Below are 17,726 nucleotides of genomic sequence, written 5' to 3'. Positions count from 1 at the left end.
TCCTATTCAGTTTTCATGGGGGGGGGGGGGAGGGAACCTCCCATTACTTTTACTTCTAGTTCTCAAGAATTAATGGTCAAAAATGTCTTGTTCTTATTCTCGCTGACAAAAATATCCCTGCTGGGGTTTACAGTATCTCGCAGCAGGAGAGAAATGGAACAGTTTGGGTGGTGGACCCTGTGGTCCCCTCATCAACGTATTTCTGTGGAACAGTTTCATTTTCACTGAAGGGCTTTTTCCAGGAGATGTTTACCTGCCTGCTGGGTTAGTTTTAAGGAATGCTTTGGCATACAAAGGCTGAGACATTTCTTGTTTACATTTTTCCGCTTGCTACCAAGCAACAGGCGGATTTAGGTGCAGCTGTGAGAGAATTTCAGCCAGAAGAAAGAGTGTTTAGCCTCTGCTCTCTATGAAACATAGTAACATAGCTGATGACAGCAGATAAAGACCCGAATGGTCCATCCAGGGTGCCCAAACTTACCCTCTCTTTAAATTGCTGATTTAATTTAAAATTTTCCTTCTTAGCTATTTCTGGACCAGTACTGTGCTTAGGTTCCATCTCCTGTAGTCTCCGTCAAAGCTCTCTCCTGCCCATCTAAACCATCCCAGCCTATCCTTAACCAAATTGGCTATATATGGAAACAGACATAAGAACATAAGAACTGCCGCTGCTGGGTCAGACCAATGGCCCATCATGCCCAGCAGTCTGCTCATGCGGCGGCCCTTAGGTCAAAGACCAGTGCCCTAATTGAGTCTAGCCTCACCTGCGTACATTCCAGTTTAGCAGGAACTTGTCCAATTTTGTCTTGAATCCCTGGAGGGTGTTTTCCCCTATAACAGCCTCCAGAAGAGCATTCCAGTTGTCTACCACTCTCTGGGTGAAGAAGAACTTCCTTATGTTTGTACGGAATCTATCCCCTTTTAACTTCAGAGAGTGCCTTCTCGTTCTCTGTATCTTGGAGAGGGTGAACAACCTGTCTTTATCTACTAAGTCTATTTCCTTCATTATCTTGAATATTTCGATCATGTCCCCTCTCAGTCTTCTCTTTTCAAGGGAGAAGAGGCCCTATTTCTCTAATCTCTCACTGTACGGCAAGCCATTCACACCATCTGGGGTGTCTACTCTATTGCAGATTTTGGTATCATCCGCAAAGAGGCAAATTTTACCTGACAGCCTTTAGCAAGAACAGAACTTTGAGGCACACCACTGGTAACATCCCTTTCCTCTACCTTCTGTCATCTTCCACTCAACCAGTTCCAAAGGAGGAACACTTCCCCCATCCGTTACATAAGCAGATTACAGTTTCTGGCAAACCTCGAATTCTGTATGTACCAAACTGTAGTCCCTTTCTTTTCATCAGACATCACTCGAGACATACCTCTCTCATACTTCGGTCCTTATCATGGAATTCACTCCCATCCTATATTTGTTCCAAACATTCTTGTAAAATCCTGGCTCTTTCAATTAACTTTTGGCATTTTTGAACCTTAGCTCTTAGGGTGGAGTACTTTTGTTGTCCTGATACAGTGAAGGCTCCTGCTCCATTTCTACTCTCCCCCACTTCTCCCACTCCTCATTGCTTTCCTCTTCTTTACCTCTTAATTTAAGACTCATCCAGAGGTTTTCTGACCAGGTTTTTAGCTACATCACGTTTGGTTTTAGGGTGTTTTGTTTTTTTGGACTCACATAAATAGATTCTTTACCTAGGTTCTTAGCTTTTGACACGAGTATTCTAAAGAGCAGAAAGCAGCACCAATTCCCTATACAGGGAATTAAATCAACTCTGAACCTTTTCATCTGCTGGCAGAGAAATGGAGCTCATTCATCTAGATCAGGGGTAGGCAATTCCAGTCCTTGAGAGCCACAGGGCAGGGCATGTTTTTAGGATATCCACAATAAATATGCACGATATAGATTTGCATCTCAAGGAGGCAGTGCATGCAAATCCATCTCATACATATTTATTGTGGATATCCTGAAAACCTGACCTGCCTGTGGCTCTTGAGGACCGGAATTGCCTACCCCTGATCTAGACTGAAGGAAAGGGAAATTAACAGGTAGGTTTAAATTCGCCTTGTGAGTTTGGCAATGCCACTTCACCCTCCATTGCTTGAGGTACAAATTTAGACTAAGCCTTCAAGGAAATACTTGCTGTGCCTGGATGCAGCTTACCATGAACTGGAAAAATAAAGAAATTAGAACATAAGAATAGCCTTACTGGGTCAGGCCAATGGTCCAGAAGCGATGTACTTGATGACAAATCTTTATTGAAATGAGTAACCATTGCGTGGATGTGGTGCCAACTGTATGATGAGCTGACCGGGACCCAACACAGTCTGTGTTTCGACAAACCATCTTCCTCAGGGGTCCAATGCAAGAACGGGTAAGCCACAACAATTTATAAAATCCAGAACTGGGAGAAGTCCTAGAAAATCTGACCAAGCTGCGTTCCAGCGAGCTTGGGTCATCGGCTACTAGCTGGATTGCAGCTTGGTCAGATTTTCCAGGACTTCTCCCAGTTCCGGATTTTATACGTTGTTGTGGCTTGCCCATTCTTGCATTGGACCCTTGAGGAAGACGGTTTGTCGAAACACGGACCGTGTTGGGTCCCGGTCAGCTCATCATACAGTTAGCACCACATCCACACAATGCTAATCCATTTCAATAAAGACTTGTCGTCAAGTACATCGCTTCTGCAGTATTTCTTTGTTTTTCTGGATACCAGCTTCTATTGGAACTCTTTTTGTGCACTTCTTACCATGAACTAGCACACAAAAAGATCAGACTGGAATGGGAATTCAAAAGGACTGGATTTGGGTGTTCTCTTCTGTTCATTTCCATGTGTTCCTCTCTCTCCCTCCCCCCCATACAGAAGAGCGCCTGCATATTTCTGAGTAATGTTCATATAATATTACTTCATGTTAAACTCATGGTTTTTCCTTTTTTTTTTTTTTGGCAAGCCTTTCCCCCTCTGGGCTCATGGAACTTCCTTGTAATTCCTTCCTGGCGCTCCGTCCATCACAGAGTCAGAGGGACTTTAGGAATGAGTCATCTCAAGAATTCCCTGGTGCTAGGAAGGTTCATTCCAGAAGGAACAGATCTTTTACTTTATGACCCAGTCAGCCTTCTGTATTATTACTGGGGACTGTGCATTCCTAAGCATGCAGCAAATGGAAGCAGAGAGGAAGGAATGTATTTTTTTATTTTAAAACTGTATATACCACCTAAAGTCTAAGCAGTTAGGGTCCCTTATAGTTTGCACTAAACAGGAATATATTAAAAGGAGGGATAGAGTTGCAGGGGAAAAAGAGCAAAGGTTGAAATCTGGTGAAAATATGTTTCCTGTGTTATTCCGTGTTAAGGCTGGAACAGGAAGTTTGGAAGGGCTGGGGGGAGGGGGTGCCAGTGCAGTGCTGAATAGTTCAACAAAACATGTTTAGAGCACAAATACGGATCCATGAGTTCTGTGGCCTGCCCGCCATCAAGCACCTCAGGACTAGGGTTAACAGACCTCTGGATTTCCCTGGACATGGTCCTCCAGACCGCTTTTCAAATCCCGGCACTTTGTCTGGGTTTTGAAAAGCTTCCCCCGAAATTGTGTCGGGCAAGAGGGCATCTGCACATACGCGAATGCCATGCGATGATGTCACGCTAATCCGCGAGTGGGCATGATGTCATCGTGGCACATTCGCAGATGCCCTGCCTGACCAGAGCAAGCAGCGGAGGCGGGGCTAGGGCGGGATTAGGGGCAGGACTGGGGCGTAACGGGGCAGGGATGGGCGGAAATTTCCCTTGCCACACCACTGAATGTTGTGACATAGAGCAGAGGGGATTTGTCGGTCTGTAGGGAGTAATAAGGGGGAAAAAAAGATGTGGTGGATTCCCCATGTGAAGAGTCTTATGAGCTAATGTGAGAATCTTGTAGTGAATATATTGATGAATAAGCAGGTAAGTGGTTATAGCGATTGACTTGAGTGAGCAGGCAAATCAAAGTGTTCTGGACCGATTATAAATTTCTTTAGAGGTTCTGGTAGATCTAGGGTTAACAGATGTCTGGGAAAACACGGATATGTCCTATTTTTAGAGGACATGTCCGGGCGCCCGGAGGGACTTCTAAAACCCGGCAGTTTGCCTGGGTTTTGGAAGTCCTGAGCTTGGAGACCACGTCTGGAAGCCTTTGCGCAGGCGTGGCTGTCACTGTGATGACATCATACGCAAGCGCGCATGCGTAAAGGCTTCCAAATACGGCCTTCGAGCTTGGGGAGGTTCGTGTAGGGGCGGGGCCAGATGCCTTCTTTTTTCAAAGAGGAAATTTGGCAACCCTCGGTATTGCAGCAGTCCATTTTTTATGTTACAGGGTTGTAAAGGAGAGTGGCACAAGCATCTTGATCCAAATAAGGATGAAGCGAATCAAGATCTGCCGACTAGCAGGCCTCAATTAAATGGATAGTTCCTTGTGGATATGACCACTTAGTCATGTCTTAAGTAGTACAAAGTAAACTGATAATGCCACTCAATGTATGTATAACATTAAGCACCTGGGGCTGGAATGAATACAAGGCCCAATATTCAGAAAATGCTGGGCTAAAGTTATGCCTGTAATTTTGCCCTCTAAATTTGTGCCCTATTTTCAGCCAAATGGAGGAGTATAACTTTACAGCCGAAAATTCATTTTAAGTTAGAAGCTTAAAAGTTATGCTTATAAATTTAGGCCTGCCATTCGTTTGCCTAGATTTATGAACCTCATGTATGAACCTAGTGCTGAAAATCAGAGCTAAGCATCTAACTTCTTTTCTGCACCCTAAAACTGCCTCCATTGCCACCCACCTTTTGTGCTCTTAAGTTTAAAAATTCAATGATATTTTGAGTAAATATTTATGTACTCAGGCTCCAATTTAGGAGCAAAACTCACAGTTAGGAGTATAAATCCTTTGAATATTGGTCCTACTGTGTCCGAGATCCCACCATATACTGAAATCTCATTGTAGACATTTGTGGGTTATTTTTAAATTGTAGTTTTCTGTAGAGCATAACAAGAGATGGAGATGAGGACACTTCGTGTGGAGGGCCTGCCCATTGAAATACCACTTGAAAGACTGAAGGATAAGCTTACAATCTACTTTCTGCGTTCACGCAATGGCGGAGGAGAGATTGAAAATGTTGATGTAGTTCTGGAGACTCCAGCCTATGCCCTCGTGACTTTTGAAGAGGAAGATGGTAAGGATTATGAAACCCAGGCAGAACACATTGGCATAAAACCAGATGGATGTTATTAGGAAATTGGAATGATCCATGTTTGGGGGGGAAGTGGCAGCCAGTAATATTGAAGACTCATTTCATCAAATGGTTATGGGTGATGCCTTTCTTTGGGAATAACCTCACATGTGTTTAGAGTTAAAAATAAGAGGAAGTGATGCCACTTACCCAAATGGCCGCTGTTCCAGGTTAAAAGTTTGAGGGCTTCTAGGCTTTACAATTTGCCTAGTGGTGGGAAAAAATCACAACTGGACCTTCAAGTGTTAGCGTTCAGACTAGCAGATTCCCCAAGCCATGAGGCAGAGATGTGTGAGGGCGCATTCTCAGAAGCCCTAAGTGATGCAGGAGGGGAATGTGATCTAGAGGGGACAGGAAAGAGGATCTGAAAGCCTGAATGGAAGAATTAAAATCTGCTATTGTAAGCATTAAAAGTGACATGCATACTGACATTGAAAGCCTGCATAAAATAATTGATGAGACTGGCCAGCGCCTGAAGGATTTTGAGGAATGAATTATTACACATGATCAGTAGGTGGCTGACCTAAAGAAGTGGTATGACCAAATGGAAAAATAAGAGACAGACCCCATATAGCAGATGCTTCTAGACAAGGGATATTGTTTGAATATTTCCTACCAGATTACTGAAAAGCAGTTATTACAGCTCTCCCTCTGGATTTGCAGTTTCACTACTCACAAATTCGATTATTTGCAGTTTTTTATAGGCTTCCCGAACCTCCCCGGACTACTTTTTGCAGGCTGCCCGAGCCTCCATGGACCTTACCTGGTGTTCTAGTGGTGACGCGGGGCAGGCACTCATGGCAGCCATTTTGATGACGGCTTTGCACGGGGCAGGAGCATAGGAAGATCGCTTCTGACCCCTGTCACCGCTAGACCACCAGGTAAAGTCGGGGATGCAGGAGGGAGGTGGGGGTGGGCCAGAGCCAGCTCAAAAAATTATTCGTGATTTTTCCCTATTCGCAGGCCGGCTCTGCACCTAACCCCTGGGAATACGGAGGGAGAAGTTTACTGAATAACTGGGCAATTAAGACACAAACAGTACACGAGTGAAGGTATAAGGCGGGTATGGGACAAAGTGCAGATATCACTGAATAATTGTAATACAAAACTTCTATTCTACCATTTTTCATAAAGTTTAATGCAGATTACAAGTGCTAAGAAGCCAGATATTCCCTGGGAAGAACATTTATCATATAAACTAAAATACAATCTGACCTGGTATTTTGAAATAATAGCTCTTTTGTAACTTCCAGAAAAAAACCAAATAGTTCTAAAGCTTTCTAGATGAATAAAGGAATGTATTTCAAGTTGCAGATGCTAAATAGGAAAACCCCACTGACAAAATTCTTTTAAGACAAATTCCTTTATAATCTTGGAAAATAGAATGGGAAGAATCCCAAATAATAAAACCAAAATAAAACCCAAGGATCCCCTAAAAGAAAGGAACATTAAAACATAAGAAAAAAATGCAATCAAACTTCATACTATTTTCTTAAATATTAAGCTTTTAACATCTGAAATAGTTCTGAAGCTTCCTAATTCTTTTAAAAAATGAATTCTTTTAGGATCTGGGAAGTGTAATAGCAGAGTATCACATAGAATTTTTTGACCTATTGCTCTTAGAGAAACAAATCTAATTTAACATATATTGTGGTGCCTTCCTATATTATCTTGGGGCCATTGTGCGTATTTTAAAATGAAAATGGGCCTCTACTGGCATCTGATGCAATTCAATAACAAAGGAGGTTCCTCTGTCATTGGTATGACCAGAAGACATATTTTGTACTGTTTGAAGCTTCCTTAAAAGAGATTTCGGACAGCCCAGGTAGACTATATTGCAGTAGTCTAATTGAGACAATACAAGACTCTGAGAACTGAAGGTTCTGAACAGCTTCTTCTGCGTAATTTTTGTAATGTTAAAAAAAAAGCCCTCTTTACTAGGACTGTCACCTGTTTATGCACTGTTAGGTTGCCGTCAGAAAAATCCCTAATATTTTCAGGCTCAATTCAAATTAGAAATCGGAACTACTCAGTTTTAATACATTGTTATTCCATATTTCATCTTCTTGTCCTATGAATGGAAACTTTGTTTTATCCTTACAGTGTTCAAGAAGGCTTTTCTGATATGTTTTCTGCAGATGACAGTACAGGAAGGAGGACTATAATGTCATCCACATATATAAAACTTTATACTTGTATTTATGTAGCCCAAGTGGTTTACATTCAGGTACTTAAGCAATTTTTCCCTGTCTGTCCTGGTGGGCTCATAATCTATCTAATGTACCTGGGACAATGGGGGATTACGTGACTTGCCCAGCGTCACAAGGAGCAGCATGGGATTTGAACCCACAACCTCAGGGTGCTGAGGCTGTAGTTCTAACTGCTGCCCCACACACTCCCACACCCAGCTTGGCAGAGTATTTGTACACAAGATCTCATAAGAATATTAAATAACATAGATAATAGAGGTGAACCCTGTGGAACCCTGAAATTTTACAAGTAAGAAATCCTCTAAGCCACTTCAAAACATTTCCCTCAATCCCCAAGTTGACTAAGAATGGACAACAAAAGCATACAATCTACTAAATCGATGCACTGGATACATTAAACTGAATTCAAATTGCCTTCTGACCTCGATACAACAAAGATCATCCTTCAATAATTGCTATCTTCCAATTTAGTTTTCTTTAAATCTGTTTTTTTCTCTTTTCTCCACTTCCTTTCCAGCTTTCTACAATACTATTTTTTAATTAATAATTCATTATCAAACTAGGCATTTGCTTTTCTGTTTATTCTTGACCTTTGTTTAATTGGTGCAATTTTGTCCAAAATTTCTGAACTGAAGGAATTCCATCTCGCTTTGTTCAAGTATTACCTTAGCACTGAATTTGCTCCAAAATTCTGCAATATCAAAATGTTCCTTATTTGGGAAAGATTTCAATGCTTTTTCTACCTCATCACTCTCCTAGTGGCCCAGCGAGTGCTGCACATGAAGACTCATGTCCTGTCGGTCAGTGGCAAGCCGTATCCATTGAAAATAACAGTCCCATCGTTTGAACTCAGCCCTGATGAGGTAAAGTGTTCTGCTGAAGAATTCTGATGTCATTCAGATGTTCTTAGGATAGCTTGTGGGGACTTGAGGGGGAAATCATAAATTCCGTTTGTTCTGGGATGCTGTAGGGTTGGGTGAGTTAGAATCCGATTTGTACAACATCAACTCTTCTACAAGAAACTGAGTAAATGCCCACATAAAATGGGGGCGGAACAGGTACAGTAGGTATTTCTAGGTACAGAAATTAAAGAGTTAAAGTAGGAGTTATACTTGGGTCCCGTTGTATAAAGTCCACTGCAATGACCACTAGGCTACTCCTTGCTGCTCTGTTAGGAAAGGTCATAATATCTGAAGCTGTCACAGAGCCTGATATCTACTGTCACTTCCATTTCTTAGAGGAGAGGGAGGCAGCCAATAAGAACTGTCATACTGGGACAGACCGAAGGTCCATCAACCCCAGGATCCTGTTTCCAACAGTGGCCGACCCAGGTCCCAAGTACATGGCAGAAGCCCAAATAGTAGCAACATTTCAGAGCAGATATTGTGATGTCATAATGCCTAAGAGCCAGCCTCCTCAGTGATGTCACAATGGCCTGACTGTCCTATACTTGGCTTACATAAGAGCTGCCGTACTGGGACAGACTAAAGGTCCATCAAGCCCAATATCCTGTTTCCAACAGGGGCCAACACAAGTCACAGGCTGGCAAGATCCCAAGGAGCAAAACAGATTTTATGCTGCTTATTCTAGGAATAATCTGTGGATTTCCACAAACCATTTCAATAAAGACCTATGGACTTCTCTTTTAGGAAATTATCCAAACCATTTTTAAACCCCGCTATGCTAACTGATTTCACCACTTCTCCAGCATTGAATTCCAGAGTTTTGAGTAAAGAAATATTTTCTCAGAGTTTTTTAAATCTACTACTTAGCATCTTCAGCGTATGCCCCTTAGTCCTACTAGGAGATTAAGCAGGGGGTCATACCTTCATCCCTCTAGTAGTGAGCTGCTCAATCAGGGCACCTTTTTGTACTCTGGACTTGACTGAAACAGTTCTAGATAAAAGTGTCCTTCTTTTTTGCCTTTTTTCCTCTCCTCCAGATCTCATTCCCTTCCCCAACCAACATCTCTCTGTCCCTCCAAGAGTCCAACTTTTCTTCCTCTCTCCTCCACCCTTATTGGCAGCATGTCTCCCTTTCTCTCTCACTGTCCATCTGTCGAGAGATCCAGGCATCTCCCTCACCCCCTCTACTGCCACATTTAACATTTCTCCCCCCTCATCCCCTGGATCAGGTGCAGCATTTTTCACCACTGCCCACCAGCCCCCTGCCAATTTCTCCTTCTATCACCCTCCCCCCCTTCCCTGCCTTCTAGCCTTTGTCCCAAAATCATGCTCCTCCTATGTTCCAACACGCTCCTTCCTTCCCCCTCCTTTCTTCCTTTGTCCCAAGATCATGTCCCCTCTCTACCTTACTTGCTGAAGCTGCACTTGCTCCTTCTGCCTTCAGCGGCTCTCATTTCAGGGATGCGCAGGCAGCGATTCACACACTGCACTTGGCTGTACCACAAGTCTTTCCTGTGATGTCAACTCTGACATCAGTGAGAAGATTTTTGGGTCAGCTACGTGCGTGTAAACCACTGCCTGTGTGTCCCTGCAACGAGAGCCGCTGAAGGCAAAAGGTAACTGGGAACCCCCCCTCCCCCCCCGTGACTCGGAAGGCTTTCCTTTGATGTCAGCTCTGACATCGGAGGGAAGCCCTCTGGTTTGGCTTCAGTGGAGGGGGGCAGCCGAGGAGGATAGATCCCCGGCAGCGGCTTTGACAGGAGGGCAGGAAGGAGGATCACCGACGACAGTTTTGACAGGAGAGTGGAGGGCAGTGGCTTTGGCAGGCGAGCAGCAGTATCCTCAGTGGTAGCCGTTGCTGCTTACTCCCAACAAGCGGCTCACGTACCCTTAAGGGTACGCGTACCACATGTTGAGAAACACTGCTGTAATCCACTGGGTTCCAGAAACTTCATTATTCTCTGTTTTAAAAGTGTTTCGATTAATTTACAGTTATCAAGTGAACATACGCCATTTTCTACAAACCAAAAATAAAGAGCCCATGCTGATTCTGTCCCATTAAATCAGGTTTGTCTACGTGTTGCACAATTTTATTTTTTTAAATTGTTTCCACCATTTTGCCCGGCATTGAAGTCAGGCTTACTGCTCTGTAATATCCCAGATCTCCCCTAGACTCCTTTTTAACATTCAGCATAACACTGGTAGATGTCACTGTTTGGGAACCTGAGAGAAATTTAACAGGTGACAAAGAAGGTACTGCCTAAAAAAAGCCCTGCATCTATAAAATCGCAAATGGGGTGGAACCAGCAGAAGAAAGGAGGTGTTGATGCCCCTCTCGGAGTGTTGTGTTCAGTTTCGGAGGCTGTATCTGACGAAGGATATAAGAAGACTTGAAGCAGTCCTGAGGAAAGCAATGAGGGTTTGCGCCAAAAGAAGTACAAGAAGAGATTAGAAGACCTCAACATGTCTACTTTGGAGGAGAGGAAGTTTCAGCCTCTGATAACCAGAGCTGTTATTGTGACATCATAATGCCTCATTCCACCAATAAGAGCCAACCTCATCAGTGATGTCACAATGGCTAGATTGTCCTATACTTGGCTCACTTCTACTACATTTTGATTTCTAGAGTGGCGCAGTGGTTAAAGCTACAGCCTCTGCACCCTGGGGTTGTGGGTTCAAAGCCACACTGCACCTTGTCACCCTGGGCAAGTCACTTAATTCCCCCATTGCCCCAAGTACATTAGATAGATTATGAGCCCATCGGGACAGACAGGGAAAAATAAATTCATGTAGAACAGTACAGAAAATTGAATAAATAAAATTAAAAAAAACTAGACAAATTGAGGTTGAGGAGTGGTAGGAAATGTTAGGAAATTCTTTTTCATGGAGAGGGTGGTGGATGCTCGAGATGCCCTCCCGAGGGCGGTGGAGAAGAGGAGAATGGTGACTGAATTTAAAAAAAGCGCAAGATGAACCCAGAGGATTTCTAATTAGAATATGAATGAGAAACTTTTGGTTTGGATAGCTGGAACCTAAGGACAGTACTGGGTGGACTTCCCAAGGTCTATGCCCCAGAAATAACAAAGAAAAAAAAGACAATTCAGTCATGAAATTGTAATGCATGTAATTACAGGGTAGACTGAATGGACTGTTCAGGTCATTGTCTGACATTTACTAGGTTACTGTGTAAATATAGAGCAGTTATTTACTCTTTCAAAATAGTACTAGGATCAGGAGAAATTCAGTGAAATTAACTGGTAACAGATTTCATATAAACAGGAAAAAATATCTTTCAGTCAACACTCAATTATGCTGTGGCATTTGTTGCTTGAAAATTTAGTTAAAGCTACTAGTGAATTTGTAACTGGAGAATGTATTCGAAGCTACCTTTAAAAAAAAAAATAATAATAATAATAATTTATATTTCGTATATCCTACAATTCTATGTGGATTACAAATTATTCAGGTACTCAAGCATTTTTCCCTACCTGTCCCGGTGGGCTTCCACTCTACCTAATGTACCTGGGACATTGGGGACTTGCCCAGGATCATAAGGAGCAATGCAAGATTCGAACCCACAACCACAGTGTGCTAAGGCTGTTGCTCTAACCACTGCACCACACACTCCCACTTACAATATAATTTAAAAAAAAAAAAAAAAGGTATAGGCATGTTTCAGGACAAGTCCATTAATAATGATTATATAAGAGCATAAGAGGTGACATACAGAGACAGACCAATGGTCATAGAAACATAGAATGTGACCACTGTACTCAATATCCTGTCTCCAATTATGGCCAGCCTGGGTCACCTGGAAGATACCAACAGATCCTAATAGACTTGAGGATGTGGTTCAGCCCTGCACAATTCAAAAAATGATCCGGAGCTGCAACAAAAGTCGGAAAATGTAGCACAGGCCGCAGGTCACGTTAAATTTACACACACACACACAAAAAAAAATGAAGGTGGCAAACCTCCTATATTTTCAAGAGAGTACCAATTAAAAACATGTTAAGAAGTATTAGATAGCTAAATTTAATAATGTTAACTTACCATCCATTATTTCTGGTCACTGTGAACTGAATGTTAATGAAGACTCGCGCTGTACCGCTCATAAACTCATATAAAAAACAAAAACCTCACAACTCACACGGCTTAGCCTTTCCTGTTCTGATGTCCATGCAAGTAAGCTTTGGGCTCTAGCTGCCAGTATACAGTAGATGGGTAGAACAAGTCAGCTTCCTTCATTAAATGGTGTCAAACCCTGGACTTGTCTTATTTGGGCTCTGTACCCTGGACAAGATTAAAGATACAAGCAGAGATGTTGGAACGCTCCATGGTTTGGGGGGGCCTAGGAGCTCCACCCTAGTCCCGGTAGAGCCCTACAGCACAGGTGCAGCCTTTCCCCACCCATCGCCTCCTGGCATTGTAATTGGAAGTCTTTGGGCAGCCACTGCACAGTGTAGAATGAAGTGTTCCAGGGCAGGCTTGCTCATTGACGCGGCAGCTGCCTGAAAATTTAAAATTAGAACACCAGGAAGCGGGTGGATGGGCAGACAGTATGAGTTTGCACGGGCCACAGTGAGAGCCATATTAGGCCGCATGCTGTGCAGGGTTGATGTAGTTCTTTTGGGATCGAGATACACAGGGAATGAATATCTCCATTAGGATCCATTGAGTACATCCAAGCAACCTGCATTAGCCACATCTGGGTTCGATAGCCTATTGGTCTGACACCTCTTGTATCCTTAAAATCTAGAGAGTGGTTTTTGCTTGCTTCTTAGTCTCATCTGCTTTGCCATCTCTAATACTTAAATCATTTACACAGATATTTTCCAGAGTCTCCATGATAGTTGATTACCGAAGATTTCCAGACAGCATCAAACATTCCATGAAGAGTCTAAGGGAAATCCATAAGGATGTTCAGTTTAGCTTTGATCAAACAGAGGAATTATTCACCGTGAATGGAAAATATACAAAAATTCAGGCTTTCAGCAATGATGTTATGAAAATGTTAGGCCTCGAAAATAAGAACTTAAAAGAACATGTTTCACTGCAGAGGAACAATGAAATGGATGATGGATCTAAATTTGGATTCATTCGAAACTCAGAAGAGGTCAGTTGTCCATTGGCAGAGTATAAGTTTGAAACCAAGAACCAAAAATTCAAGGCGAAGAAACAGAATCAAAGGTTTGAGGCTGAAAAGGGAGATCCAAAGTCTAAGTATGAAACACAAAATCTGAGGATTCTTGAGGGTAATGGTCTAAAAGCCAAGTATGGAAATCCTGGCCATGAGCAAGACATTGAACAGTTGGAGGACTTTTCTTTGGTGATGGATTCAGACATCTACATGTACATTCAAAAATTCCAACTTGCAGAATTCCAAACAATATTATTTAAGCACGAGGTGGAAGTGGTAGATGTCAGCAGTGATGGTATAACTACGCTGTACCTGCAGGTAGGCTTTGAAACGGGCAATCACATTGGCACCTTGACAAAGGCCCACTCTGATCTTTTGCACCTGTATCAGCGATTTGAAGCAAGTCTTCGGAAAGAGCAGATAAGCAAAATAAATTTGAAGATTGAAAGCAAGTCCCTTCAGAGGGTGCCCGAAGAGATTCAGAAACTATATCCCTCTCTTCTTTGCCTTGAGGATGACAGGTGCTTTTACTTAATTGGCAATGTCATTGATTTACCCCAGGCCAAACATTACATTCAAAGTTTAATGACATTAAAAGAAGTGGGGAAATTGGTTAAATCGTCAGAACTATCGCTTGGTTCAAACAGTGGAACTCACCAGCGGACAACCAGTTCTGGAAGTTCAAAAGAATCTGAATCTGATATTTTGCTTAAAAAGTCAAGCCCCACCAAGTCTGAACTGAAGGGAGAGCACAAATTAGCAGCTAATTTCAGCCATCCAAAAGCTGAAGTGTCTCTTCTAAAAACAACATCTCTGGTTAATGAGGACAGCATGCGCCCATCAAGTATTTGGTCCAAGGAAGGTGACCATCAGAAAAATGGTGAGATGTTACTGAGCACTCCGTTCAATAAAGAGCATACAATTCAAAACTTTGAAACAGAAAACTTACCTGGAGCCGATACTGGAGAGAATGAGCAGAAAGATCCTCAGTTGACCGACGTGATGAAAGGAGACATCTCACCTAAGACTCCTGAGATCTCTCCATCATTTAGCATAGACAAATGCACTCACAGTCTTCACAGCACTGGCACCAGGAAGAATTTAGGTCCCACAAAACCATATTCACATGACAATGCCTTGCAATATTTAAGTCTGTACGACACACATGAAATATCTAAATTTTTAGACTCTGAACACTACAAACCCAAAAACACTCTTAAGAGATCAAACAGCTTTTCTGCTGGCAGATTAAAGGAAGTCAGCCCACCTTGCCCAGAAATTAATGTCAAAGAACTCAGCAAAGTGGCAAAAGATTCCGAGATTGTGGATGAAATGTGTTTATACACTTGGTTGTGGTCTTATATGAAAGACAAGTCAAATATTACAGAATTATGTAACGGAAGTGGAATTCAGATTGCTGAAGTAAACATGCAGGATATTACCATCTTAAAAATCAGAGCAGATAACAAAACAAAGCTTGACTTGATCAAGCAGTACCTAGTGTCTTTCTACAATAGGTTGTCCACTGAGTTCACCTACCAGACTTTCAGCTACAGTGAGCTTGGTGTTGAAGGTCCTCATGATGAGGCATTAAGTGAGTGGTGTCATAGTTTACTAGGCCACTGCAGTAAGCTTAGACTGAAGAAGCTAGAACACAGCCTGCACCTGACATACCCCAAGGAGGCACAGTTGAGCATAGCAGAAGAGCACACCAAATTTATCACAAGTAGATCAAAGGTCTTGAGGTATTCATCACAGCTGTATGCCACTGATAAGCATAAGTCCAGACAGCATCAAACTGAAGAAGTGTACAGCTCCAAACCACATTCAGTTCCTTACAGTTCAGCATTTGTTTCAGATATTTCAGATCATCAAACCTACCTGGACAGAGAAGAAACTCCTGGAGAAATGAAATCTGACTCTCCAAGAACCTCAGATAGTCTTGATGCTTTTCAAGGAACGGAACATGAGGAGGATTCAAGTGGCCCCAAAGAACTACTAATACTAAATAGTGATGATGTTGAGTACAACATGACAACAGAAAATGGTGCTAGCTTAAGAGAGGTGAAAGCTTTTCAGGAAGGCAGCAAAGAAGCCCTCATTCATCCAAGAGACCAAGTGAGGCCAGAGAATGGTGGGATTGAAATGGATGTTTCCAAAGTCAAGAAAACACTTCCTAATAAATTTCAGTTTCTGAAAAACAAGTCTAAGGGAGGACTCCAGGATGAAACAGGAAATCAGAGATCCGGCATTCGCCTATGGGAAGGTAGCCCGCACTCATTGCCGACAGGACTGTATAACACACAGCAGAATTTTGCAGGACTGAAGATGCTGAATGAGCAATCTGGTTTCATTTCCAAACTGAGTTTGGGTGGTCAAATTAACGTAGATAAGAGCTTCTTTCCAAACCATGGGGCCGAGGAGGAGACTGCAGCCAAACCCCAGCTAAGACACCCCAACATTGGCCAAGAGACAGTGGAAAAGAAGGCCAGGAATTGTGACCAGTGTAAGAAAGGAGATACTGGAACAGCCACTGCCCACTGTGGACACTCCTTCTGTAGGAACTGTTTCTCTGCCTCAGAAGACACTTGTATAGCTTGCTCGCACTCCTCGCCAGTTGGAGCTCAACATACAGTCAGAGGAACAATGACCCAAAGAATCCTGTCTAGCAGTGTCATGGGTTATTACCAGGACCCAACCATAAAGATCATATATGACATTCTTGATGGGGTACAGGGGGTAAGTAGGTTGAATTTTCTGATGTGTTCTTTCTATTGGTTACAATATAAAGAGAGGAAAAATATTTATTAGGCAAAACTCAACTTCATGTGAAGCTGGGTTGCTTACTTGTAACAGGGGTTCTCCATGGGTGTCTATAGCTAGTAGGAAGGGGCTTTTGCACATACCCATAAAGTTTTCTGGATTTTCTGGGCTCTTGAAGATAGGTGCTACAATATGGTAACATCACCTGTATGTGGCTGTCTTATCCACAGAGACTCCTTTGGCTATAATTCAGACACATTCTTACAAAGCCTTTGTCATGCGAGGGCAGGATATAAGGTTTACTGGATGTAGAATAAGATCCTTTTCCATGTACAACCAGAAATGACAGAGAAAATTATTTTAACCTTTAGTTTAGTTTTAATCTGTTGTTGGCAGTAAAGCTGGCAATCTAGGTGCACCATTGATGACTTTTTAGATGAAATTGGCCTTAAATTATGAATTTCACTTACTTTATCCAATCAAGGGGCACTATATTTTTTACACATAAAATGCACCCACATGTATAACGTATGCTATGCTAATTGCCAAACTAACACATTTGTTTTTAAGGGCTTTTCTTTTTAGGTTTTTGCAGACATTATGGGGCTGATTCTATAAACGGGCATCCCAATTGTAGGCAGTCTGGCGTCTGGCAGCCAATCAGGATACATGTTTTTAGAAAAAATAAAACTCCCTGAGGCAGGACGCCTACACTCTAGGCATTTGCCGTAGGTCTAGGGAGATGGGTAGGAACACCTGAGTTCACCCAAGGCTGAGCATGGTTTTGCCTGGAAGTGGCCATGGGTGAGTTTAAACATCCCTAGGCTTCTCCCTAGAGCCGCAACAAACGACTGAAATGTAGGCCAGCAAAATGCTGGCCTGTGTTTCAAAAGTTAAAAGTAGATGCGGCCGACTGAGCTGATTGCGATTAGGGAATCCACGATCAGCTGAGCCAGCAGGACTCCCCAAAACCATGGGGAAGGGGGGGGGGGGAAATAAGCCTGCCACAATCAGCTGAGCTGGCTGTGGCAGAGGTCCGTCCCCCCGACACCCACCCCTGAAATTAGCAGAAGGGATGCCCACTCCATCCTGCCGCCGACACCCCCCCCCCCCAAGTGAAGAGTAGCAGGAGGGATGCGCATTCCTTCCTATTGCTGACTCCCTGAACCACTGACAACCCCCCCAAACGCTGACACCCACTGTACCTTTTTGAAGTAAGGCTGGCCGGAGGGATGCGGCAGTGCCGCGAGAACCACAAGTCCCGTGAGAACTTACAGCAGTGTGTCAGTCAGCGGCGCAGGGTGGGGCGGGAGTTCTAAAAACTCGCTCCTGCGCGTGGTGGCCCGGGTGCGCTGCTGGCTTCTAACATCAGCAGGAGGGGCTCAGGCAGGATACATCGCTGGACCACCAGAGAAAAGGTAGGCGGGGAGGGG

At 43.1% G+C, this 17,726-nt stretch overlaps 1 protein-coding gene across 3 annotated transcripts in view; it reads left to right on the top strand.

Moving 5' to 3' along the window:
* The window catches only part of LOC117347304, a 32,544-nt gene that overhangs the window by 7,314 nt on the left and 7,504 nt on the right, over positions 1-17,726 (top strand). Inside the window, exons 3-5 of one of the 3 annotated variants that reach the window (XM_033918057.1) lie at positions 5,028-5,218; positions 8,245-8,348; positions 13,219-16,269. In XM_033918057.1, coding sequence (XP_033773948.1) covers positions 5,041-5,218; positions 8,245-8,348; positions 13,219-16,269 — 3,333 coding nt within the window. In that variant the 5' untranslated portion in view covers positions 5,028-5,040. Of the gene's footprint in view, positions 1-5,017; positions 5,219-8,244; positions 8,349-13,218; positions 16,270-17,726 lie in introns of those variants that run through there. The other 2 variants (XM_033918056.1, XM_033918058.1) reach the window with 2 other exon arrangements.

The sequence above is a fragment of the Geotrypetes seraphini genome, chromosome 13, assembly GCF_902459505.1.
Source record: "Geotrypetes seraphini chromosome 13, aGeoSer1.1, whole genome shotgun sequence".
Lineage (NCBI taxonomy): Eukaryota > Metazoa > Chordata > Amphibia > Gymnophiona > Dermophiidae > Geotrypetes > Geotrypetes seraphini.
Note: the sequence above shows the minus strand (reverse complement) of the source record. Positions and strands in the feature narration are given on the sequence as shown.